This window comes from Mchenga conophoros, linkage group LG12 (genome assembly GCF_057382185.1).
Source record: "Mchenga conophoros isolate Kocher_MC1m ecotype Shallow Benthic linkage group LG12, M_conophoros_male_GT1.1, whole genome shotgun sequence".
NCBI lineage: Eukaryota > Metazoa > Chordata > Actinopteri > Cichliformes > Cichlidae > Mchenga > Mchenga conophoros.
The window spans coordinates 38,149,941-38,177,183 of NC_140537.1; the positions used below are offsets into that span (position 1 = coordinate 38,149,941).

General features: G+C 46.5%; 3 protein-coding genes across 9 annotated transcripts in view; all 3 read left to right on the forward strand.

Annotated features, from left to right (window-relative positions):
* Positions 1-3,135, forward strand: srp19 (signal recognition particle 19). The gene is made up of 5 exons (XM_085295673.1): positions 1-209; positions 1,674-1,749; positions 2,436-2,507; positions 2,592-2,700; positions 2,785-3,135. The coding sequence occupies exons 1-5, from the start codon at positions 172-174 to the stop codon at positions 2,913-2,915; spliced, it is 426 nt and encodes a 141-aa protein (XP_085151799.1). The 5' UTR covers positions 1-171; the 3' UTR covers positions 2,916-3,135.
* Positions 3,136-6,466: 3,331 nt separating this feature from the next.
* rsph14 (radial spoke head 14 homolog) lies at positions 6,467-9,312 on the forward strand. The gene is made up of 6 exons (XM_085293205.1): positions 6,467-6,759; positions 7,039-7,141; positions 8,046-8,164; positions 8,368-8,590; positions 8,672-8,811; positions 8,980-9,312. The coding sequence occupies exons 1-6, from the start codon at positions 6,585-6,587 to the stop codon at positions 9,258-9,260; spliced, it is 1,041 nt and encodes a 346-aa protein (XP_085149331.1). The 5' UTR covers positions 6,467-6,584; the 3' UTR covers positions 9,261-9,312.
* A 3,133-nt stretch (positions 9,313-12,445) lies between these two features.
* The window catches only part of LOC146563221 (dematin-like), a 29,795-nt gene continuing 14,997 nt past the window's right edge, over positions 12,446-27,243 (forward strand). The window contains exons 1-4 of one of the 7 annotated variants that reach the window (XM_085295677.1): positions 12,446-12,668; positions 13,366-13,799; positions 24,548-24,605; positions 26,204-26,254. The gene's annotated coding sequence lies outside the window, so the exon portion shown is untranslated. Of the gene's footprint in view, positions 12,669-13,073; positions 13,252-13,365; positions 13,800-17,008; positions 19,132-24,547; positions 24,606-26,203; positions 26,255-27,243 lie in introns of those variants that run through there. The other 6 variants (XM_085295675.1, XM_085295679.1, XM_085295683.1 and 3 more) reach the window with 6 other exon arrangements.

Sequence of the window (27,243 nt, forward strand, 5' to 3'; positions counted from 1 at the left end):
TAAATACAGAAGCCGAAGAAGAGAAGCGGCTGTTGTCAACAGTGTGGCCGTATGGCTGCGTTATCTTTACGGTAGCCTGTGTGTATGTGAGGTGATACTACAAACATATTAGTGTCCATTACTGAGAGGCTCGGATCAGACGGTGCGTTTAGTCCCCGAGCAGCGACAGCCATGGCTCATCTCACCCAGAACCCCGCGGATAAAGAGCGGTAAGTCCAGGACCCTGGCTAAGCTACAGCTAACAGAGCTAGCCGGTTTCTCGTGCGAACTCTTGTGGAGAATTTTAAACATTTAAGGAAACAATGCACCTACAAACGACACGTGCTTATTTTAAGATGTTGAAGCACACATGTGGATCCTGGGAGGCTGATCTTCAGTTCGGCATACAGTCCCGCAGCTTTTAACTGAAGCTCCACGGAAAAAGGTTGTTTTAAGGGTTTAAATGTTCACTTCAGAGCCGAACCTCGACGATGAAACGCCGGTGAAACGAGGACATTAGGATAAGCTGACACTGAGTTTTTAAAGGACTTTTAGTGAAATGTCTTTCATGCCGATATTTAAATCGTTTTGTACTGAGCTGTGTGTAAAGTCACGGGGAACAGAGGGAAAGTTAAATTGCGCATTTTCTACATGAAGTTTGGCCTGTGGTCCTCATCCTTAAGCATGACGTGTGATTAGAAGCTTAAGCTTGATGTTTACAGACCGCCTTATTTTTAAAGCTAAAGGGACGAAATGTGATCAGAGTCACATTAATGTGCGGAAAGTTTGCTGAACGTTCCGGTTCGGAGAGTTTGATCAGATCTGTGGAGCTTACAGGATGTTTCCCTCCTCAGTCAGAGGAGCTGGTACCACAGAGATCTGAGTGAAGAGCGGAGAAACCAAACTGGAAGACAAAGGTCTCATTTCTTTGTTTTGTTTACAAGCAGACAGACGTTCTTGTAACTTTTAAAGTGCTCTTGAGCAACAGTTCTCCAGAAGGCCTCCATTGTCTTCCCTCATTTTTAGCCCAGTCCTTGTTCCTGCCCGTGTTTATAGTGTGTGTTTGTTATCTTTGTTTTGATGAAGCCTCTGAACTCTGACCTACGAATCACTGAAACGTTAAAAACAGCTCCCAGCTGAAGGCATGAACCCGCGCCGTGCCGACACATAGCAGACCGTTTCTTTAGTCGAGTCTGTGAAAAATGCCAAAAACATCACATTTTGACATAAAATAATATTTTTGATCCAACACGCTGATTCCCAAAGAGCTGATAACGTGGCATATCTCAGCGTGGTGTGGAGCATTTATTTAGAAGTCTAATGAAAAACTGTACAGAAGAAGAAGTGTGAGGCCTAAAAAACTCTACAGTGGATCAACAGGATCTGAAAGACCTGACAGAGGCAGGGCGCACTGACAGCTCGCCTCTGTCAGTGCGCCCCAGGCCAGCTGTGGCTACAACGTAGCTGCCATTGCCAGTGTGTGAATGTGTGGATGACTGGATGTAGTGTGAAGTGCTTTGGGGTCCTTACAGACTGAGTAAAGCGCTGTACAAATGCAGGCCATTTACCATTTTTACCATTTGGTGAGTGATTCCAGCCGAGCGATTATTGGATAAGGAGTTCTTACTTAGCGCGCTCGGCTTCATGCATGAGGACGGCCGTCAGTCACTGAGTCGCTGCGTCGTCTGTTTCAGGTTCGTCTGCCTCTATCCCATCTACATCAACAGTAAGAAGACGCTGGCTGAAGGACGAAGGATCTCCGCGGAGAAGGTGACGGTTTAACGTTCACGTGTTTGATGACTACGTACGCTCGCAGCCTGTGTCACATGCTTTTGTAGATGAAAACGGCATAAAGATCATTAGAGCTCGTGCTGTGCGTCTACAGGAGACGCACGACTGCTGGAAGATTCGTTTTTTTAAATAAGTAAAAATCATGAGGCACAAGTGTTTGTAGCATAACATGGAAACAGCCTCTGATAAGCCTGAATGATCGTGTTTGATGTTACCTCTGAAACCTGAGCTGTGATCTTTGAACTTAACTCATCTTCTTTTAAAGCATTTTACAGTCGACTGAAACGCGAGATAAAAGTGAAGAAACTCTTGGATTAAAAAAAAAAAAAAAAGACCAGATGGAGAAAAAAACCCTGAAACAAAAAGTTTCACTGTGAAAAGGTTGATTCTGTCCATGAGCAGTGGGCTGGAGGTCAGCTTATCATCAATGATATGCAAATTCTCATGACCATTGATCAAAGATCAGGGTCATTGATCAGCAGCTGTTAATCATCATGATACGTTTCTCCCACTGAAAACATCCAGATGAACAGAATCAACCTTTTGGGATTTCTTTACCTGGATGACTGATCGGGCATCAGGACATCTGCTGCTCGCTCAAATGTACTAAAGTAAAATAGACAGGAAGTGGCGTGCTGAGTGTGAACGTGCTGCTGTGTCTGCAGGCGGTGGAGAATCCGTCCTGCACTGAGATCAGAGACGTGCTGGCGGCTGCAGGGATGAACGTCTACATGGAGGTAACACCTGAGAACGCACACACACACACACACACACACACTCTGTAAAACACAGCGTGGTCGGACTCTGTGTGTCTCTTCCAGAACAAAATCCACCCCCGGGAGTGGAACAGGGACGGCCAGTTCAAAGGTCGGGTCAGAGTTCAGATTAAGCAGGCGGACGGCAGCCCGTGTCAGGAGAAGTTCAGCTCACGTGAGTGCTTTTATTTTGAAAGGACACTGCTGCACGTAGACGACATTAGCCGAGGTAAAGGTGTGCCGTTTGTGGTGATTGCAGGTAAAGACGTGATGATCTACGTCGCAGAGATGATCCCCAAACTCAAGACTCGGACCCAGAAGAGCGGAGGAGGCGACACCAGCTCTCAGCAGGGAGAGGGAGGGAAGAAGAGCAAGAAGAAGAAGAAATAGACACAAAATGATTTTGGTTTGTCTTTAAATGTTTTTTTGTTGGTTATTGATTTGATTGGATGAGAATCGGATGGAGGCGGGTTTTTGTTTTTCTTATTCTGCTTCCAAAATGAAAACCTGAATGTTTTTCATGTTCTCATGTTTCATTTATGTTTGAACTGAGGGCTCCGTTCACCTCGTCCAACAGCTTCACACAATAAACGTTTCATTTTCTCTCCTTTTTTTTGTTGCCTTCGTGTGTCGACCTCAGAACGAATCCAACAGTGACGTCAGCATCGGCGCGTTCTGATGTTCTCCAGTAATTTCAATACGTTTTTTCAGGTTTAAGAGAACCTAAGTTCTTTTTTTCCCACAGGTTTGACCAATGACTGTAGAAAACATGGACGACCTAATAGCTCCCAAAAAATGAAGCCCAGACGTCTCTATCGCCCCCTGGTGTCTGACTGCAGTATAGGTCATAAACCCGCCTCCTCCATGTTAGCAGATGGGACTGGGCTCAGACTAAAATAAAGTCCTCAGATAAAGATGCTTCCTTTCATCATCAGTAGTTCTCATCACGCTGATTTGTGTTCAGTGGGCTCTTTTCTCACAGGGTGGATTAGTTTTGACTGTCTTAGCACTTTCTCAGTCTCTGCAGCTCACAGCGGGTAAAATAAGTCTTGGACACGTTACCGGTTTTCTAAATATGTTTGTAAAAGTGATGTTGCAATGAAATTCTCTTTCTGTAACAACTCATCCGGTCGACACATGCAAAGAAACCAAAGCAGAGAGAGGTTATGTGTAATAATGAGAAATGTCACAGGAGAAGAGTTGAACACATGAGGAGGACGGAGGTCGTGACCCCAGCTGACATCAGCTGGTTCAGTCCCAGCGGACGGCCGATACAGAGGTGTGTCACACTGTGAGGTGAATGTTAACTGGTAACCACTCAAAGCATAGAAGAGCGCACTTGTGTGAATGAGGGTCCAGAGTCCAAACCTCGTCCAGCATTAACAGCACAGATGTTTGTCTGTGAAGGTTCTCAGTCATCCAGGTCATCATAGTCTAAGGAGCTTGGAAAGAAAAGCGTCTGGACTTCTTTGGGTTGCTTGAAGACCCTACACCACCGGGCAGAACATGTTCCCTCTAAGCCTGAAGGGGAAAAGAAGGAACACACACATGTAAAGGAAGCACTGAAAACATGGTTATCGTAATTGGGCGTTCTTAAAGTCAGCAAAGATGCACCGAAAAGAAGATCAGACACCAGCGAGGGAGGATAAGAAGGACAGACGCAACAACATTGTATGTAGCCGGTGTATCAGAGAAACTCAGGAGCGTTTTCTCCAAGCATGACATCCCAGTGCACTTCTTTCATAAACTGTTTATGCTGAGTCTGAGTCTGCAGAGGGTCCCAGTGATGTGGAAGACATCATGCCTCGTCGTACCAAAGACGCCACGTCCCAGAGACCTCCATCTTCAGAAGTTTTCTGATGACTCTGCGGTGGTTGGATGCATCAGCAGGGATGATGAGACAGAGTACCGGGCTGTGGTCGACTCCTTTGTCACGTGGTGTGAGCAGAATCATCTGCAGCTCAACGTGGCAAAGACCAAGGAACTGATCGTGGACTTCAGGAAGACCAGGAAACATTTGACCCCTGTTTCAATCCAGGGGGTCAGTGTTGACATTGTGGAGGACTATAAATACCTTGGAGTACACATTGACAATAAACTGGACTGGGCTAAAAACACCACAGCACTTTACAGGAAGGGCCAGAGTCGTCTCTATTTTTTGAGGCGACTGAGGTCCTTCAACATCTGCCAGAAAATGCTGAGGATTTTCTATGAGTCTGTTGTGGCCAGTGCGATCCTCTATGCTGTTGCATGCTGGGGGAGCAGGCTGAGGGTCGCAGATGCCAACAGACTTAATAAACTGATCCGTAAGGCCAGAAATGTTGTGGGGATGGAGCTGGACTCCCTCAAGGTGGTGTCGGAGAGGCGGATGCTGTCCAAGATAAAGACAATGTTGGATAACACCTCCCACCCACTCCATGACATGCTGGTCAGTCACAGGAGCTCGTTCAGTGAGAGACTGAGATTACCCATGATGCACCACTGAACGACACAGGAAATCATTCCTGCCTGTGGCTCCCTGTACAACGCATCCACTTAACACACTGGTTACTGCAACAGCTACATGTTTCTTTTTCAGCTATTTATTAATAAGTGGCTTTTATGCATATATATGGTGCTATTCTTAGTTAGTGTATTGTCTGTCTTGTTAATGTTTGTTTATAATGGAGCACTGTAACAAAAAATAATTTCCCCCATGGATCAGTAAAGTATTCTGATTCTGACACTTCAGACCCAGCAACACACTCAGACACAAACTGGTTCATCACAAAGACAAAACCCCAAAACACAGACTTAACAATGTGGTGTATGCTGTACAGTGCAGCGAGGAATGCTCAGACCTCTACATCGGAGAGACCAAACAGCCACTTCACAAGCGCATGGTACAACACAGAAGAGCCACCTCCACAGGACAAGACTCAGCAGTCCATCTGCATCTAAAGGTCAAAGGTCACTCTTTCGAGGATGCCAATGTTCACATTTTGGACAGAGAGGACAGATGGTTTGAAAGAGGAGTGAAAGAAGCATCTATGTCCACTGTGAGTGACCATCTTTGAACAGAGGCGGGGCTTACGACACCAACTCTCTGCCATCTATAATCCAGTTTTGAGATCCTTCCCAGACGCCTTAACGCCCACTCACATCCTGGGCCATCTGACCTCAGGAATTCGCATGATAAGGTGGGGCCAGGTTTCACAATGAGCTCACCCGAAACTCTGGCTGATTGGGACCCACACCCAGTTTCACACCTTGGCTCAGGCGATTAGAGGATCATCAGGGGTCCTTTTGTCCCTCTGTGGGGGGAAACTCCCACTAGGTTTATATCTGGGACTCTCCACCATTTGACCTTAGAACTGAAGAAGCTTCTCGGATGAGAGGTGAAACGTCTTCAAGCAACTTAAAGAAGTCCAGACGCTTTTCTTTCCAAGCTCCTTAGACCAAACAGCACAGAAGCTACACCGGGACCCTCACTGGATGGTTTCCGTGGCAGCAGCTCCTTCGGGTGTCGCTTCCGCTTTATTTTTTGCGATTGTTTGATTTGATGATTGTGTTTCTATTCGATTTAAACAAACGATCACGGAATAACAGGACCAGTCAGGAGGTCACCAAGGACCACAGCCACCCGTCATATTTCTTTTCAAGATTTTCTTATTTAATCACTAGTGTACATATATTTATATTTATAGATAAATATATATTTAGTCATCTCTTCTCTTTTGCCACGTCTCTCTAATATTTTGCTCCTTACTATTTTTCTATTTTTTATTACTTTATTTTATTATATTTTCTCCTACTGTATCATGTTGCTGAGTGACTGCTGCTCGTCAAACACATTTCATTGCAATGTTGACCCTGTGCTAACTTGCATATGACATATAAAACTGAAAACTGAGGTTTCCATAAGTCCTACAGGCCTGAAACGCATCACCACAGTGGCCTGATGTTTATATGCGGTTACTAGGCAACAGGTGAGCGTTGATCGGCTGACCAGCGGACCCGGTGTGCTCCTGATCGATTAACCTGCCCCCTCTCTCACCTCTACGCGGAGTTTCGTCCCGGATGGCCGGGGCGCTCACGGACCCGACCCGGGCTCCGGTGGCCTTCGGGCGGCGGGCCGTGCCGCAGCTGTTCGGGGAGCTGCTGCGGGCCGGGGCTGCGGCGAGGCTCCGGGCTCTGACGTCACTCTGCGACCTGGTGCACGAGCCGGAGCGACTGTACCAGGCTGTTAGCGGAGGTAAGAGCTCAGAGGGTCACCGTGAGGTCCGCCCTCTGCACAGGGAGGACAGGTGTGCAGTTCAGGGGAAATCAGGGAGAGAAGGGAGGAGCCGTGACACTGTGCTGGACATCTGCTTTTGAAAACTATAAAACATAACCTGAGGACTTCAGGTGTTTCACTAGCTGTTATTGGCGTGTTTGAAGGTGGGACTTGGGGTGGCACCGGCCCACTCTGAAGTCTGCTGTGACTAAAATGGAGGAAAGTTGGGAAAAGTACAAACTGGTTCTTCTTCTGCAGGTTTTCTGAAGCAGCTGAAGGTTTTGTTCAGGGATGAAGATCCATCAGTCAGAGCAAAAACCTGTGAGCTTCTTCACCTGCTGACCTCACACAGCATCGGCAGGTACGTGCACCGAGACAAACAGGCACGGCACCGGGAGGAAGACGGGGTCATCGGGTCATTCTGTTTAAAACGGAAAAGCAGGAAAGCAAAACACTCACAATTGCAATAAAGAGGCAAACAGATCAAACAACCACATAATGCAAAACAACAGATACACAAAAATGACAACCAAAAACTACCAAAACTAGTAAATAAAGCTTCTCGTGTCTTTAAGACAAACGTGTTTGGAGTCGATCACAGACCAAAGATCCGCTCAAACACTCGAGTTCATCACGAAGAAACAAACAGAATCTTGTTTTGGAGTTTTTCAGACAGGAGAGAAAATGTTGAGCCTGAAAAGTTGACAAACGGCTGTTCTGGAAAACAGGATGCGACGTGTGAGCAGAATGAAAGAACGATGAAGAGAAAATCTGAACTGCTGGGCTCTCAGTTTCTGCTGTGCTGCGGCCCCACCAGCAGGTGGCGCTGTGTCCCAGCTGTGAGGTCCAGGTGAAGCTGAAGCTTGGCTCTATTTGTGTTATGGAGCTTTTAAACATGACATTGAAATAAATGTCAGACACAAATGAACAACTTTTTTAAATTATTTGACAATAAATAAACCACCAAATTACACAAAATACTTTTTTTTATTAACGCTGTGAAATAACTTTTCAATTTTATTTAATAACCTATTAAAAACAAAGAATTTACCTTTTTTAAAATTATTACGATAAATAAAGCATCACATAAGAGCTAAATCATGAGAGTTGCGTCTGCCTGTGGAACATTAACTAGCAGAGTTTCTTTTATAAATTTAGGATATTTGTTGGGATCCGTTTGTGTCATTTTTTGAATCTTTCTGAAAGTTCAGGAGCTTTAAAGCTGTTCAGGGTTCATGTGTGTGTCCTGTCGCCTCCTCCTGCAGGCAGGCCGTCCTCGCCTCCTCCCTGCTCCCTCCTCTCTGTCAGCTGTTGGACGACTCCTCGTTCTCCTGCAGGAGGAACGTCCACCGAGTGCTGAGCCGCCTCGCTCTGCTGCCTGCAGGTAAGCTCGGATTCTCAGCATCAACCTAACCCTAACCCTGAACTCAAACCTGGAGTTTAATGATTGAGGACTAAGATGATGTTTGAGGGGTCAGGGGGCGTGTCCTCAGGGCAGCAGGTCACATGCTGCAGCACTCGTACGTCTGTAGGCGTTCATGAGGACAGTTCAGGGCTTAATTGTGGGTTTTCCATGCCGCCCTGCAGGAGCAGAGGCTCTCCTCTCTCTGGTGCCTAAACTGATGCTGAAACTCACAAAGGAGGAAGATGAGGAGGTGCAGTTGCTGCTCCTCTCCACCCTCACCCACTGCTCCAGGCTGGACGCCCTGCCGGGGTTGGCCTCCGATGGCGTCTCGCTGCTGGGACGCAAACTGTCCCACCGATCCTCGATCATCCGCCGAGAGGCGGCCGCAGCAATGATGGCACTCAGGTAGATCAGCTCGCTCTGATCCAGGCTGTGCTTTTGTTTCCTCGCCGTGCGCTGGTTTAACCGACTGTTTGCTGGTTACAGCGTTCCCATGGACGGGAAGCGACAGGTCTGCGAGGATGCCGAGGTCCTTCCTGTCCTCGTCGGTCTTCTACGGGACAAAGACGTGGAGGTTCAAGCCAACGCTGCAGGAGTCATCATGAACACCGTCATCATCACCACAGGTACAAACGCACACACCGGCTTCCACAACCCTCAACTCAGAAACTCCAAACTTTGAATCAGGATCAGTTTAAGTAAAATCGGTTTTTACATCCACGATCAGTCTGAAGGTATCGACCCAGCTTCAGTTTAGTTCCATGTTTCAAACACAGAAGTATCTGTGACTGCAGGTAAGCAGCGGTGCCTGGACCTGGACGTCCTCCCCGTCCTCCTCGGCCTGCTGTCTGAGAAGCACGGGGACGATGACGAGGAGGAGATGAAGAAGAGGAGGAAGGCCCTCATCATGTATGTCCTTCGTGCGCTCACCTCATTGGCTGAGGCTCCTAACGGCCGCCGCCTCCTCCTGGAGCAGCTCCCCCTGCTGGAGAAGAAGGCTGAGGCTGCGGGGGCGGACCAGGACATCCGGCGGGCCACTCAGACCGCCATCCAGGTCATCACCTGGACTCCATGACCTCTGACCTCCAGAGGTCTCATGGAGTAAGAAAATAAAAAAGCAAAGCTCATCACACATTTTCTGATGTCATTGTTAAACATCACATGACCAGCCCAATCAAATCTGGGTGCATCATGGGATATTTCTATAAATGTGTTATAAGAGTAGGTTGTTTACTTTAACTGCTGAGGACATTTACTCTAAAGTGTTGTGCTCATAAATGCCAGCATGTGTTCACTGTGTTTTCTGACTGAAGAGCTTAAACCTGCATTTGTTCTAATGTCCAGCAGGGGGCGACACCTCTGGCTGAGTAAAGAAGTCTGACGTGTATCGTTAATGTCCGTGAATGTTACAGATTTGTAAGCGATGTGTTTTAGTGGGAACTATGTTTACTGTCTGTCCAATAGAGAGGCGTTACCACGGCAACTAAGAAGGGGACAAAGCTTCAAAAGGCGTCGCGTTTTAACCCGAACTAAAGTCTTACTAACATTAACCAAGTGACACCGTTTAAATGTATTTGAAAAACGAGAAATAAAAAACGTCTCTCACACACGCGATGACATCACCAACACCTCCCAACTCCAAATTTGAACTTTTGTTTTATAAGAGGCGTGGCTACATGGGCGTGAATCAGTACATGCGGGTGAAACGCCGTGTTCAGGGACATGAAATAATGTTCGGAAATTTTGATGGACTCTTAAAAAATAATCACATCATCACATCTCACAGGTGTAGGCCGCACAGCTCATCAGTGCAGAGTACTGCCCCTCAGCAGGCTTCCTGAAGTCATCCAATCAGAAGACAGGGGGCTTAAATTGTGAGTGAGGTGTTAAAGAGACAGAAGCTAAAGCAGCTTATTTCAGACAGCTCCATGAAAGCTCAGATAAAGGATTACTTTGAACTGTTATTCATGGAAAGCCACTTTAGTCATCTCCAGAACACATTTAGAAGAACAGCGGACGTGAAATGAGCAAAATACGCCCACTTTCTACTTAACCTGAAAGGTTTAGGTACAAGTACGTCCCCCAGTATCCCAAATGTAAAGTTTAAATATAATCTGACCTGACCTGTGCAGCGTGTTTCGGATACAAATCAAACTAATTCAGTTTTTAGTCTAAAACAAAGTCATTGATGACAGACTTTATATAAAACCTCTTTGATTTAACTATTGTAGTTTAAATAAATATTTAATATTTAAGTGATATTCAGTATTATGTATTAGCATTATTAGCAGATGAGCAGGGTGATACACACTCTAGAAAACAACCAGAGACGTCTGTGACCCCCTCAGGGTCACGCACCAGTGTTTGAGCCCCTGTGAGCGGGATCGCCTTGTTCGTACTGAATGGCGTTTCCTCTCAGACCTGCTGCTCTGAACAAAACTGAGAGCCTGACGCTGCAGGTGGTGACATGAAGCCAAACAAACTGCATGAACGAAACAAAAGAGGGAGCCGGAGAGGCCAGCGCTGTTCAAAAGTGTGAAACATGAGTCTGCGCAAGGAAACGTGATTTATATCAGACGAGTTTCCAATGTCTGTCCCTTTATACATAAGAAAATAGCTGAGAACAGAACAAACACAACAGCAGATTATTGACACACTAAGACTGTCTCAGGTCGTCTGTACAGGGAGCTCAGTCAGGTCCAAATAATGGGCGACACGCACTTTAACAAAAATATACAAATGTGTTAAATATAAAGAAGGAAAAATTAATCATAATTAACTGTAATTGATGTGCTGCATAAACAGAGAGTGGGCAGAGACTGACACCGGGAGGCTGGACAGGTGCTCACCGTCACTGACTCCGCCTACCAGGAACCTGCAAGACGACACAGAGGGACAAACACGCATTGCACTAGAACGTGGCAGTGTGGTCAAACAAACACATTAATATCACAAAGATGGAGCATGTGGAGGTTGGTGGCGGCACGGACGGTACTATCCTCAGCAAACACGCTGTGAACGCCTCAAAAATGAATGACGGAGCTTCAGCCTGAATGGATCACATGATGAACAAGTGCCATGACACTGGACGTTGATATTATGGATATGTAACTGGCAGTGATGGGAATAACAGTGTTACAAGTAACAGCGTTACTAACGCCGTTATTTTTTTCAGTAACGACTAATCTAGCTAATTACTATTCCTATCGTTACAACGCCGTTACCGTTACTAACAAGAAAATGTGGTCGCGTTACTATTTTTCAACAAACAGACGGTTGAAGCTGTGTTCAGCTTACAGCATCTTATATCAGCTGCAGGAAGTAGCTGTAAGTAATCTGGACGCTACAGCTTTAAGCAGCTGCGCTGCCGCAGACGGTGATCACGATCACTGTCTAGCACAACACCTGGAGCTCAGGGGGCAAAACAATCACATACGTGTGTTTTTTTCCTCAATAGTTTTGTCACGTTTATGAGGCGACTGCTGTCTCCAGGTAGAAACAGGAGTGATACACCTGCTGCTGTCAGACCTGCAGGCTGTGATGTTTCCTTTATAGTGGACAGAAATTTTTTTTTTGGAGTGGCATAAATAATTTGTGTGACATCTTATTGAAGAACAGCTGATTGTTCTGTAAGTAGTTTGAAGAAATTGTTTAAAAAAGGTAAATGGCTGCAAATCACTTTGTTGTTTGCAAAACTTGAGCATATGATTTTAAAATTGACAATTTATATTTGTTATGAAATATGATTCATTAAACATGTTTGTCGTTGTTACAGTAAAAATATAACTTTTCTACTCGCATTTTATGTTTTTTTTAGATCAATTATGTTAATACAGTAGTCAAAATGAAAACATGACTGTAAATTCAGACACGTGAGGTTGTGCTGAAAAGGATGAGACCAAACAAGGCAAATAAACAGTTTTGAGACTTTAATGAGTTTCTTAAAGTAATAGACACACCCAACCCAACCCCCAGTACAGCTGACAGTCGCCTCACAGCTGGGGAGCTCTTACTGACTGAGTTTGGGGACAGACTATCCAATCAGGAGCCCCCTTTAAGCTCAAAGGGTGGTCCCTTTCTTCTCCTCTCGTTGGCTCCGGTTGCTTCGAAGCTCGTTCATGCGTTGATCCACAGCCTCCGCTGGCTGCGATGAAACTCCCAGTTTTTTCTTTCTAGTTCAGCAGAAGCCACTGCCACACACACACACACACACACACACACACACACACACACACACACACAGGTTGGCTCTGCTTTGTGCCACCTCGCTTTAAAAACGCTGGATACGCCCCTGCACAGGCATGTTGCAGAGTTATGTTTAACCCCCCCGCTGCTGTGAATGGACCAGTCCAGAGAGAGAGAGTGGTAGAGAGACTTAGAGGGGTAGTGGGCAGAGATAGTGAGAGGCGCAGTGCCGCTATCACCCAGAGCAGGTGGTGACGAGCTGCTGGATGTTTCTGACCAGCAGCGCTGACGCTCGCAGGTAAGATTCACCTTCGTGCTTGCCGTGACGAGTTACACGCTGTGATCGTGGGAGTTTCAGTGCTTCCTCCTGAGCAGCAGCTGTTTCAGCCTCAGCGTGAAGCTGATCCTGAGTCCGAGTCGCTCTCAGAGCTCAGGCGGATGCTGTTGGGTTAAAATGCGGAGTTTTTAGCGGGACGTTGGCCAGCTCTCTCGACGGTTGAGGTCGACCTTGTCCGGGGGAGCAGCCGCTGATCACGCCGGGCTGCGGTGCGCGTCCGCCGGACACAGAGACAAGCTCCTCCCGGTGTTCAGTTATCTTTAAAGTCAGGATGATGAATACTGATGATGATGATGATGATGACGGTGTGAAATTATGTAAGAGGCTGCTGGAGAGCGAGCACGCGGAGGAGAGGAGGAGGAGGGTTTATGTAACACCTCCTCCTCATCCAGCATCGCTCCGCCGGCCGGCCTCCACCCTGAAGTCCTCCACACATCCCTGTCTTCTCCTCTCTGAGCTTCTGCAACTTTCTTCTCACCAGAGACTCAAAAGTGTTTCTATTCGTTTCTCTGATTTATGTCTCCGGGATTTCTCACTTCTGCTGGTTTGTTCCCACTGGTTTTGGTTTATTCACGTGTCTTTATCTTTGCTCTGTCTCCGTGTCTCCTGATCTGTCTCGTCTTGTATTTCTTCTGTTCCTTCCTGTCCTCTTGTCCAGCTGGATTTCTCTACATGTCCGGTCTCATTCCTGTGGTTTGCTCTCTGGATCTCAGCTTCTATCAGTTTCTCTTGATTGATCCTGATCGGTTTATGTTGCTCCTTTATCTCAGTTTTTATCTCTTGTGATTTCTCTTCTTCTTTATCCTCAAAGCCAGATTCTGTCTCGGTCTTTATAAATCTGTCAGTGAGGTCACCCCACACAGTATCTCAGTTTATCTCTGTGTATTTCTGTTTCTGGCTGTACCTTTACCTCCCTCCATGTCTCTCTGTCCACATTTTAATCTGTTTTCACGCTCGATGGCTCGTGTGTGTGTTTCTGCAGTAAGAACTCAGCGATCGCCGCCTTCAGCCTCTGAGTACATATTCATATTCATCTGTGTTTACACAGCCTGGTCTCTAAGAAATCACCATGGCAACTACAAAACGCTAACAGTAAGGCTTCTTCAACATGCAACCAATCGGTGACCTCGCCTTAGCTATGTCCATCTTTTATGTACAGTCTTTAAGACGGAGGACAGACCTGAGGAGGTGCGTTTGATTGTGGAGGTGGAGTGTCCCTGTGTCTGTTCATGTGCAGAACGATGATGGATGACTGTTTGATCACGTGACCTCAGCAGAGGTGTGGGAAAGACGCGTAGTCATGGAAACAACAGGAAAACGGATAGATGGATTTGAAGCGACTTGTTTAAAATCTGAGCTTTTTTTAACTGTGTGTGATGCTGAATCTAGCAGTGGTGAGGTTAAAGGTCAGAGGTCACAGCGCGCTGACGTGTCCGGCCCTCGCTGAACAGAGTGTGTGATGTAAACTGCATCAGCTCTCTGTGCTGCTGTGAATGATGAGCCTGCAGTCCTGAGAGAGCAGGAGAACACTGTGTGTGCGTGTGTGTGCGTGTGTGTGTGTGTGCATGTGTGCGCGCGTGTGTGTGTGTGCATGTGTGTGCGTGTGTGTGCGTGTGTGTGTGCATGTGTGTGTGCGTGTGTGTGCGTGTGTGTGTGCGTGTGTGTGTGCATGTGTGTGTGCGTGTGTGTGCGTGTGTGTGTGCATGTGTGTGCGTGTGTGTGCATGTGTGTGTGTGTGTGTGTGCAGACCTCTGAGGGCTTCGTGAGGAGCTTCAAACCTGATGTTTGAAGCTCTGAGTTAAAGTGATGTTTGGGGTGTTTTGCACGCGTCTGAAATCCGAGCGCTCGTGTTTGCTGTGTCAGCGTGATCATCAGGGTCAGTGGGCGTGGGGAAGGTTCATTCACGGTGTGTCTGTTTACGCCGTTCTTTGGCTACATGGAGTGAAGGATTCTGGGTAAGCAATAATATGACGTGGTCTCTGTAGAGCTCCAAAGAAACAACAGCACATGGCCTGACTGTGATGACTGCATGTGATGTGCAGGCTGGATTCTGATTGGTTTAAAAGTGAAACATGAAGAATCACCTTTTGTTTATTTTGAGTTCAGGCACCATCAGTGTTTCTTTAGCTCCTGTCAATGAAAATCATTCATATGTCAGAGTTTCTGTCAGGGTTCAAACCTGGTGTCTCTGATGTCACATGTGCAGAGCTTCAGGCTGCTGTGAAGAAGCTTCCAGTGTTCTTCAGCTGACCTTTTGCATATGAATCTAAACACAATTAAAATCATCTGAATGCTGCTTTTCACTTGCCCTGCTGGATGTTTGCAGGAAGAGGGATCTGCATGAGGTGGCAACATATTACGGGATCAGTGTCTCCACTGGTCTACGCAAAGCGGAGCTGAAGGCCGCTCTGGTGTCTGGGTTATTGGAGAAGGGGGTGGTTGTAAGTAGTGATGGGCAGATGAAGCTTCATGAAGCACTGAAGCTTTTCATCCAATTGGTTCACCCCAGCGCAAAGCTTCTTGAAGCTTCATTTGCTCTAGCAGGACACCTACTGGACGTAAAAATATTAGTTGGCATGAATTTGAAGAGTGTGGCCTTTTGCACACAGCCTGTAAATGTCAACAACAAAAGGAGTGTGTAAAACATGTATATTGTAGTGATGGCAGTATACTGTGTATATTTATAGTGGCAGTATGGGAAATGATTATTTGGAAATGCTTGAAATGGAAATGATCATTTACTGTGAGGTGAGGTGTGGTTGGGGTGTGGACAGTAGTTGTGCTTTTGTAACGTTGAGGTATGGACAGCTACACACTGAGGTCTCAGTCCTGCCCATATTTTATTCAGTAAAAACTAAATTTTCACTGCTTTTATAACCTTTAGTGGGGAGAACATAGCTAGGATTTAATGATTTAACAGATCTTTTGAATCCTTTGTCCTCCACAATGCTGAATGGCTGGGAGTCCTCAATCACCATGGTAACCAGGTCTTCATCTATTTGAGATTGTTCTCCTGAGGAAAGACAATAAAGATAAAGCACAAATATAAATATCACACACGTAACTTATAACAGTTGTATAATATTGTTATATCATTTAGTAACATTACTGCATGCTGTATTATCATTGCATTTGATGGCTCACCTGGTCTTGCTCCACGATCGGTGTCCCCCTTATTCTCATGCAAAGCTCTGTAGTGCCTAAGCATGGATGAGGTGTTGTTGTTATATCCCAGCTCCCTGGCACAGAGCAAACACTTCACCTTGTACAAAAGTACAGACAGCTCAACATAAATTGTATTGCACCATCAGTATTATGAAAATGCATCTTCTGTAGAAATTCACATACCTTGTTGGGAGGAATAAGATCAAAATGTTCCCACACAGGGGAGGACATCCTCCTCTTCTTAGCTGGCTCCATTCTCTCCTGACTTTCTCTCCTCACTCTCATAAACCTCCAAACTGTCTCCAAACTCTCACTAACCGCAACTCTCCATCAAACACCCACATTTTGAATGAAGTCTGAGGGGTTTATATCGCTGTCATAGCTCGTGGCAAAGTTCGAACCACTTCATGAACCAGTCACGTGGTACAGCCGGGCAGCGAGGCTGCGGACGTCATCATTTTCAGCTCCTCCCATAAATGAAGCAAGCCTCGATACGCGCATCGCGGAAACGCCCCCTCCATTACTCGACACAAGCTTCGAAGCCTCGATACAGAACGTCACATCACTAGTTGTAAGGCGAGAACCCCCGAGCACACCCGGTCCGGCTGGACGAAGTGCAGCGCCTCAGGTTCCAAGCCAGGCCGTAGATCTGTCAGTGTCTACACCTGTGGGCCAGGGGCTGCCCGAGGGCGGGCCAATGACGCTGCCCCGTTTTGATCTGCTCTCCACCCAGTCATCAGAGGGTTCTAAGCAGGATGCTAGGCTCAAAGTCCATCTGGCTCGTCTCCAGCTGGAAAAGGAGGGGCTTGAGAGATAGTTCCAGCTGAAAAGGGAGATAGAGCTTAGGCGTTTGGACGCGGAACTGGCTAGGGCTAGGGAGGTTGAGCTGAAGAAGGTGGAGGCGGAGACTAAGGTCTAGCTACGACAGCTGGAACTCCAGCAGGCCTCCACCCCTCCTGTGGCGGCTTTGCTGTCACAGACAGAGGTACAGTTTGATGTAGGAATGAATAGTCGTCTGGTCCCTGTATTTTGTGACACGGAGGTGGAGATTTATTTTGAATCATTTGAGCGGATAGCGACAGCCTTGCGTTGGCCGCGGGATGCGTGGGCCATCCTGCTGCAGTGCAAGCTGGTGGGCAAGGCACAAGAAGTTTGTTCCTCGTTGTCCGCTGAGTGCAGTTTGGATTACGACAAACTGAAAAGTGCAATCCTGTTGGCCTACGAACTAGTCCCCGAGGCTTATAGGCAGCGATTTCGGGGGTTGGAAAAAGCTGCAGGGTCAATCCTTCCTGGATTTTGCGAGGGAAAAGAGTGTCCTCTTTGGCCGAAGGTGTATGGCCTGTAAATCTGCAGACCTAGTTTCGGTACGGGAGTTAATTCTCATTGAGGAATTTAAAAACTGCATCTCCGAGCGGATGGCAGTATATCTGAACGAACAGAAAGTCTCCACTTTGCAGCAGGCCGCGACACTGGCTGACGAGTTCGCACTCGTCCATAAAGCCAGTGTCGTTAAGCAAGAGCGACGCGACACCCTAGCGAAGGCTAGCGGTGCTAGTGGTGAACAAGGCACGAGGGGGGAGGTGCCTGGGCCTCGTCCCAGGTCAGACCGGAAATGTTTTTACTGTTTTAAATCTGGCCATTTAGTAGCAAATTGTAAGACCTACAAACAGAAACAGACAGTCTCGAGGGCTGGAGTGTGCCTGCTAACGAAGTTAATACAGGCATGGTTTCAAGATCCAGAATAAAGCTGTTTCTTTTGCCACAAACCTGGCCACCTGATTGCTCACTGTTCAAAAGCAAAATCGATCTGCTTTCAAAAGAGTGAACTGTGGTTCACTAGGCAACAATTGGAGCATAATCGCTCAGTGGTGTCATTTGGTGAATGTCAGAGGTCACCTAATTATGAGATGCCACCTGTTGACAATCTTTCAGGTCCAGATGACCTGCAGTGTGACACACTGTGTACAACACAAACATTCAAACCTGCACCTCTGACTAACCAGCATACCTGTCGCCCTGACCTAGCGAAGAAGCGTCTGAAAAGTGAAAGGCCTTTTAGCTATTCGCTGGGTTCTCCATATGTGAAGGCTCAAAACACACCTGGCTGTCGCTTTGGACACTATTTTGAGGGACTTGAGCCATCGACCCATCAAAAAGGTCAGATTTGGCAGGCTATGCCTAACCGTTATTATGGTGCATGGTAAGTGATATGTTTAAAAGTTGGGTAGGACATTCTGTGACAGACCACTGGTTTGTATTTATGGAGGGGCTGTTACGGCCCTAGCTGGGCCCCCTGATACTGCCCTTGTGTGGGCGTGGTGTTTTTCTCCGCCTCCTCCTCTCTTGCTCTTTTTTATACACATATATCCTGTCGCAGATTATTTGAATAACAAAGAAATTAAGACATAAGATTTGTATTATTTTATAATTGATTAAATTCAATATCTCAAACCAAGCACTGCATCTTTTTATGGGTTCTGCAAATATAAACAAAGCTTATATGCAGTGAATGTGTTTTTGCTATTACAACAATTATACAAACATATAAAGAACATTTAGCTTTTTTTCTCCCCCTCATAAACACAAAAACCCTCCAGTTTACATAAGGTGACTGGGTAACGTGAACAAAAAATCCCAGCCTCGGATGTGGTCGCTCTTCTCGGTCAGGAAAAGCTTCACAGAAGACTTCCACATCCTCCAATCAACATTATGGAATCCCAATAAAATAAACTGTTCTGAGCTCCCGCTCGGAGGTCGGCATTTTCTTCTTCTGGAGTCACCTTGATGACTCTTCTAGCTTTCATGTGGGGACGTAACACTGTGTTTCAGTCATACACGACCGTGTGTGCGCTGAGCGTGGCTGCTCGTGTGTGTCTCGTGCAGTTAACACATTCTCCTGCTGTCGTGGTTTTTGGGCTCTTGGTGGAAAATCATCTGCGTCTGTAAATCTTTCACATATCCAGAGGCGCACGCTAGTCTGTGGAGTCCTCAGAGGCGTCCCGTATGCTCGTAGAGTCCCTGAACGCCTCGCCGTGCTGCGTGGGCGCTCTTCTTCTCTATTTCTGGACACATGAGTCATCTTCACTCATGTTATACAACAGCAAGTTTGGGGCTTTGCTGCAGCGCGTACAGGAACCTGCTGGAGGTGCAGCTGTGAGCTAACGGCTGCGTTCGCTCTAATCTGAAGGTTTGTGTTGCAGCTTCAGCTCCTCCCCTGCGTCTGCCGCAGAGACGCTGGACGCCGGTCTGTTCAGTGATGGTGAGGAGTTTGATTCATTGTCTTCTTGTTGCTTCGCGGCGTGAGACCGTCGCCTTGAGCGCAGACAAACACTGCAGAGCTGTCACTGTCAGCGCGCTGAGGTCTGAGGGAGCCTTCGATTTTCCAGAGATCTGATTGGTCAGCCGGCGGTGGTTTTGTACCTGCTGACCTCTGACCTCAGATCAGAGCAGGTTAGGTGTGCAGCATGACCCTGAACCTGTCACAGCAGATGGCCCCGCCCCTCCCTGAGCGTGCTCCAGTTTTTTGTTCCTACTCTCACCAAGTGCTCGCTCTCGGGAGCTCGTCTGATTGTCTCGTTGTATTACTGTGAAGCAGCAGCTTCCAGCTGTCACCCTCTGAGGGTCTGAGTCAGGGGGCGGGGCTCCTGACGCCTAACGTGACTTCAGGGACGTGTTGTGGTGTTCTGGGCTCCAGTTTAATCCTCGGGTTGTAAAAGTGCAGCCTGGTCCTTTAATACCACGACGGAGGCCTCGGCTCTTATCTGCGAGTGCAGCAGGGGGCCGAGGAGGCGACGGGGGGCTGTCGATGCTGTGAGGATGAGGCAGGGGGCGGAGCTGCAGGCCTTTAGGCTGCAGGAATTTTAAGTGTCGGCTGATATCCTGCAGCCGGGCGAGCTTCAGAACAACACGTTCAGAACGACCCCGACGCTTCACAGTGACCTGTTTTTATTCCACACAGCTGCAAATCAAACCTGTCACATGATCAAATAAAATATGGCTTCCTTAAAACAGCGAGAGAGAAGGACAGAAGGAACGAGTTAATGTTAAAGGAAAGGAAACTAGGACAGGAGGGATGGAAACAGGAAGCATGGAGAGGAAGGGAGATAAGCAAGGCAAGGGAAAAGAAAGGAAGGAGGTAGGAAATGGATAAAGGTGACAAAGAAGGAAATAAGAGAGTAGAGAGGGAAGGAAACAGTTAAAGAATCAAAGAAGGAGAGAGGGAACAGGGTGGAAAAAAGAGAATGGAAGGAAAGGTGGTAAGGAAAGAATGAGAGATATAACGAAGGAAACAGAAGTTTGGAAAGGAAATAGAAAACTTTAAGGAAGAGATTAAAAGGAAAGGAGGGAGGAAGGTAGCGAGAGAAGGAAGTGAGGAAAAAAGAGACACTAGCAAGGAAGGAAGGACAGAGCCTGCATAAAGACACACGAATAGATCTGACAGAAGAAGGGATGAAAGGAGGTGGTAGGGAATAAGTAAAGGATATGAAGCAAGGAAAGAAAGGGGACAAAAACAAAATGTTGGAGAAGGGAGAAAGGATGTAGGAAATAAAAAGGAAGCATGAATGGTAGAGATTTGGCAAAAAACAAGAAGATGAAATGAAGAAGGGAATAGGAAAGGGAGGGAGGAAGGAAGGATGAGTCTGGGTCTGGGTCTGTTCGGGGCAGAGTGTCAAATCTCCGCCTCAGAAACCTCACGAGGATCGGAGGCGAGACAGACGCTGGCGGGGCGCCGTAAAAACCAGCGTTTCCTGTTTGGTTTTATTAGTTTATCAGGAAAACGAATCCAAACTTTGACGTGAAGACGCAACAAAAACAGCTGATTTCATCTCTTCTTCTGCTGGAAATAAAGAAACGTTTAAACTTCCTGTCAGATCAAACACGCCACAGACACTGTGATGTCATCCGCATCGGCCAATGAGAGCAGCCGTTACATAAACGATGATAGGCTGGGTGTGGTCACGTCTCTGTGAGCGGAGATAAGACGCTGCCAACACACACACACACACACACAAGCCTGTTCAGCTATCTTAGTGAGGACCTTCATTGACAGCTTGCCATCCCCAGTGTGTGAATGACTGAATGTGTAAAGCGCTGTACAAATACAGGTTATTTACCATAATGCTTTCCCTAGCCCCTTACCCTAACCATTAAAAATGAATGGCTAACCATAAACCTGACCATGACTTAATTGTGACACTAAAACTCAAAAAGGCTTCAAACTTGTGTCCTCACAAGTGACTGTTGGTTCTGGTTAGAGATGGCACGATACCACTTTTTTATGTCCGACACCGATATCATAAATTTGGATATCTGCCGCTGCCGATATGAATCCAATTTAGTGTGTTTTTTAATCAATAAAACAGTTTTTTTTTAAATATCTAGCCACATTTTGTATAAGTTCAAACTCAAGTTAAAAAAAACACTAAAGCTATTCTGTTATACCTGCATGTAAAAAATACACTGCACCCAAAATATTTCATAGTTCAGCAAAACTGATCAATCTAATAAACGTAAACCTGCACCATCCTCACTATTCTGGTGTTTTAAAGAGTACTTAGCAGAAATATTAAACAACCTGACTAATAGGGTTCCAACTCCCAGCAAAAAACTCCACCTCATGATGCTTAATCGACGTAATCAACTTTAATTTGATGCAGTGTGGAAAAATGCACAGAAATCAATTATTTTTCAAGAATAATTAAATAGATTCAACATCTTTCTTCAACAGAACTGCAGACTGCACAGATGGTACCTTCCCAAAGGAAAAAGTACTATAGCTTACTAGGGTATATATATTAGACTTAACAGTTACTATATACAGTAATGGACTTCTATACATCAGATTAAAACTTTGGGTGTAAGATTCAGATAATTATTTATTAAAAGCTCGACATTTTAAATGAGAATAAGAAAGAAAAGTATGTCTCTGTGCCCCCTTTTCCCTGTTCATGCCCTATCGGCCCCCCTGGCTAAACTTTGCTAGATCCGCCCCTGCACAGTTACCAGCGTCAGCTACGTAGATAAAGATCCTCGAGTAGAAAGTAATATTAAATAAATTCTAACAACAGCTGATCAAGCTTAAACGTGCTGCTGTTGTTCAGCCGCTGGTTTCCTCTTTCTGGTGCAAAGTGAGACAAAAACAAAGAAGAGAGCCGATCAGCTGATCATTGATCAGTTTCATGATTGAAGTAGCAGCAAGAAGAGGCAGTCGCTCCATATATCGGTTGTTAAGCTTTACGTGGGAATGCTTTACAAACATTCAGAGACGAACTTACACACTTGCTTTACTTCTCTCGGGGAAAACTTCCTCGGAGATGAAATGCTGGTTTGAGGCTACAAACACACACAGCCGCTCTATCACGTGAGCACACTGCTCCCACGTGCTACGGTTATGAGCCGAGTTACGCCGTGTCGCAAGTTTTGTGAGGTGTTTTTTTAGAGAGACCAGTCTGTGTATCAGGCTGTTTAACATGGGAGTCTATGGGACTGACTCGCTGCTGCCCCTGCTGCACGTCAGAGGAACTGCAGGTTTTGGTGCTTCATTCTTTAGCCCTGAAGTTGCTGCTCAGTCTCTGAATCCTCTTTAAACACGTCTTCTTCTCTGTTAGATGAGTTGGTGTATCTGCTGACGTGTAGAGTCCGACTTCTTTCACTGAGAGCTCAGTGGATGTTTGAGGACCGTGAAGCTGTGACTCGGCACTTTTCAGTGTCTGACCCACTTCCTGCATCACGACTCGACACGAGGAGGGTCATCGGTGTGGCTCTGAAACTGCAGCTTTCGATTGGATTGTTTTGTGCACCAAATGCATGGGACTCTTCATGTGGTTCTTTTACACATTTATTTGTGTCATTGCCTTAAAAGTTCAGACAGGAAGTACTTCCTTTGAGTTGTTTGTAGTTGGTGGATGTGTTTGTTGTTTATTTCTGACTGCACAGCTCAAAATAAGCCTGCCAGTGGTCTTCTGTCTGAAACAAGCTGTTTTAGCTCCTCCCCCTTTAAGCCACATTTCTACTGATTGGCCACCACTCTCAAACAGATTTGAGCAGCAGGTGAGTGGTGCCTTCATAAGAATATGCTTTTCTTTAAGACCAACAACAGAAATGCAGGATTCTGATGGAGGAAGCCGGAGAACCAACGCAGAGTCCACAGTGTTGGATTCATACCTGTGTTCATGTTAAACACACGCATGTCAAACTGCAGCCTTCAGTGTCCACATATTTGTGGTCCTGGCTGTATGAACAGTCACTAACAGGTCATTAATAATTAGCATCACTGAGACGATCCTCTGCAGCTCTGGGCTTAAAAATGGCTCCAGTGACATAAAGAGATGCTGTAGAAACATTTATTCCATTAAATATTACAGACGCGCTTCTGTGCACTCGTTTCTTCTTTCTCGCGCTCTGCAGACGTTTAACGATTTGTCTGGAAATGAGAAACAAAGTCACCGGCTCGCTGACCTCAGCGGTCGTCTCTTCTTCTCTGACTCTTTGTGTTTGGATGTAAATTATTGGGCTGATTTCTCTGAGAGGGTCGTTAGTGCCGGTCACCGGCTTATTACAAACAAACTGGGCCCCGGAGAACAAGCGGTCCTCCGATGCACATTTAAACCTGCCATTTGTGCCGACAGCATCTTTTATGTGAGCCGGGTTGCTGCTCGGTGCTGCATTCACCTAAAAGTCCTCAGTAAGACAAGCAGAAGTTTTCCTACAGTCTGAATTCTTCTGTTGCCTCGTTGCTTCGAGGCGTCTCACAGCTCCGACGCCGCCACATTTAGCACCAGCTCACAGTCCTGCGGCGGCCCGCTCAGGTCGCTGATGTTGACGAGAGGACAGCTAACGTTCGTATCTGTGGATTAATGCGATTGTTTCGGTGTCAGTAACGAGTGTGACATCCTGCTGTGCCAGTCTCTGGTGCGAGCTGAGGAGCGTGTGCTCCCCTTCCTCTCGTCGTGTTTTCCATCCAGATGAAGGGAAGTAAAGACAAACAGATGCAGGAGGCGGTTTTCTTGGACTCTCTGCAGGAACTTAGTTTAAGCTCTCAGGCAGAGCGGCCGGGTGGGGTTTACCTGAGGCCGTGACCCCTGCTGTGTCACGGTGGTCTGATGGTGGGCGGTCCGCGTTGGTGCAGCATCTCTTTGTTTCTCTCTCCCACATTTGTGCCAGACGATTGGACGGCCATGTGCGGTAACCTAGCAACCCCTAGATATCTCCCAGCATTCCTCTGAGTTATCTCCTGTGTGTCCCGGCAGACCTGCAGAGCAAAAGAAACTCCCCCTCAGCCCGCAGGAGGCTGCGTTCGCTGTCTGCACCCACGGTAGGACAGCAGGCCGTCTTCGAGGATTTCATTTCAAAGTTCATCACCTGCCCGCATCATCGCTTAGCAACGACACAACGTGAGTCTGAAAATAGATGCAGAGCCTCAGCGTGAAGCTCCGCCTCTGCTCAGAGGTCCATTCAGATATTCGGAGGACTTTCCCCCGATGATGGGTCACACATGAACTGGCTGCATTTCTATTTTTAGCCCCTCACCTGCCGCCAGGCCTGCGCTCACCTGTCTGCTGCAAACACGTGAATCTGAAGGAGGCTGTCCGTCCTCGGAGCTCTCAGGCTCATTTGTCTCGTTCTCTCTTGTTTCTGCTGCTTCTTCTGAAATCACATCTTTGGTTTTGTTCCAGGAGACGCTGAGCTGATGGATTCGTGGTCCTGAGAAGGAAATCGGCAGAAATCGAACATGTAAGTTGATGTTTTTTAATAAAGATCTTTAAATTGTTGCTGGTCTGACGTGTCTGGCAGTTTATTACAGAGGTGATCCATCACAGTGATCAGCACGCACTGACTGAGCTGATACCTGACTCCTTCACCTTATTGATCACAGTATTGATCACCAGGAGTCCTAGACTGTAATTAAACTCTCTCCAGAGACACTGATCTCTTTCTTGCCTTGAATTTGCTTTTTAATAAATGAAGGTCAGAGAGTGAACAACAAGCAACAGCTTGGTTATCAAACTGCATCCAGCTTTGAATGGGAGCATCACACAGACTCAGATACCCTCTAAACACCAACATCCAATGAAAATCCTAGAATTTATGTCAAAGGAACCAGAGCTCCGCCTTCCTGGACGCTCTGTTAGCAGCCATATTATTGGTCACATGATGTCATTAAAAAGCTCCAAAAGGCTCCAACAGCACGAACACAGTCCACAGGTCCAGTTCAGGTGAAGCTAGCAGACAGCTAGCAGCTACAGCCACCTGTCAGCCAAAGAGGCCACGCCCCTAACTTTAAGCCTCAGTACGATTCAAACAGGTGAGTCAAACAGGTGTCACGAAGGAGGAAACTGTCCACAGAGACAAACAGTTTGTGTATCCAGCTGTAAACATGTTTGTTTCTGCTGTAAAGTTTTAACATGAGTATGGGACTGACTCACTGCCGCCCCTGCTGGATGCTGGAGGAACCGCAGGATTTGATGCTCCAGCGTTAGCTTCATTCAGGCCCAGAGGTCCCTGCCTGGTTTCACTCTGCTTATTCATCATCATCAGTGATACTGGACACCAGCAGAGATCAATACTGGGAGGGAGGATGGGTCAGAGATCGCCCTGTCTGAACAAAATCTGTGAATCCCATCATAGAGACACACGATACGTCTTTATTGATTCAGCTCAAAGTCTCGTTCACATCACAAACCTCCTTTCAACAGAGACCCAAGAGTGCAGCAGCACTGTAACAGGTATACAAATGATACATGTTGTAACGTGGAGACACAAATGTAGAGACAACAGCTGGATGGTCACACAGACCGTGACGTGGGCTTAAAACGGGCTTCAAATCCTCCATCGTCAACACTGCTGTGGATTATCCCAGGAACCAGGGCAGCGTCTGGAACAGCTCTTTGTACCTGATTCTGTTCTGACTTTAAACCCAACTTCAGCTGAGTTTAATGGGACAGAACAACAGCAGAGGATTTTCAACTCTGAAGGACAGAAGGGTAGAGGACGTGAAAACTTCCAGAAACTTCTTCAGAAATGATTTAGAAATGTGAAAGTCTGAATCATGTCTGACGTAACTGGTGACAAACTGAGTAAATGTTGACAAAAATGTCATTTTATAGTTTTGAAACTGCTGATAAAGATTAAGAATACTTATTTAAAACTAACTTTTTGTTATTATTCAATCCGAGAACTTCATGTGTTAATTTACAGATTTAGAAACGTATAAAAGTCTCACTGTTTAGTTTCCTGCTGCATCTGATTATATTGGTGAGAACCAGTAAAAAGTAAAGTGTTAATATTATGATCATGAGTTTGTCCCAGCGTCACCTCTGTTTGTGTTTCAGGTGCTGAAGAGACCCGAAGACGAACAGACATGATCCCTTTATCTCCCTGAGGTAACCACACACACACACACACACACACACACACACACACACACACACACACACACACACACTCTCTGCTGGCTGACCGCTTGTTACCCAGGTTTCCTTGCTCATGTGTTTGTGTGTGTGTGACAAAGCTGTGGACTCTGGAATAATCCCTTTGTGTCCGTCGGCCACGTCAGACAATGCCGGACTGGAAACCCTGCAGCTGCTGCAGAGCGCTGAGTGTCAGTAATCTGACAGCACGCCGTCATTTAGAGCTCATTTCATTTGTGATCTCAGTGCAGAGGCCCTGGGCGTGGTCAGCCTGGCAGCTGTAGCACAGCGGTCTCCTGCACATGCTCTGTGAAGGCTGCTGTTAAACAGATAACGGCTGGTGAGCAGTGAGTCTGAATGGCTTTCAGAGCCATGTTTGTTTCTTTAGCGTCTTTTTCTGCATTTCCCTGATTTATAAGGCTTAATCATTAGATAATGAGCCCCTCTGCAGGTTTTCTGGAAATTGGGAGGTGTCTTGTTTTAGCCGGAGGATGAGGGATGCACCAAGGCCCAGGACAGGATAGAGAAGGATCCACAGGGTCACAAATAAGAAACGAGGTGTGAATCTCGTGCCCTCGTATGGTTTTTGTCTCACAGCCCTGACACGTGGAGGCGTTCCCCACGCCGGGGGTTATTGACCCTGTGCACGAGACAATGCTAACTTCCTGGTTTGAGACCGGATGTGGGGTTGTACATTTCCGGTAGCTTTACTTTGCGGTCAATCGCTACTGCGAAGATATATCCTCCACAATCATGTCCAAAACTTGAAAATGGAAAGATGGCGTTAAGTTACAAAGAGAAGGTGGGAACACTCACCGCTGCTGTGTCATAAAAAATCTAATGATCAGTTTAAAGAGTTTAGATCGATCAGTTGTTTACTTCACTCAACACAAGCAGAACTGCATCACTGCAGCAGAAGACACATCGTCCACACTCAGAAGCACATCTCTGTATAGTGACTG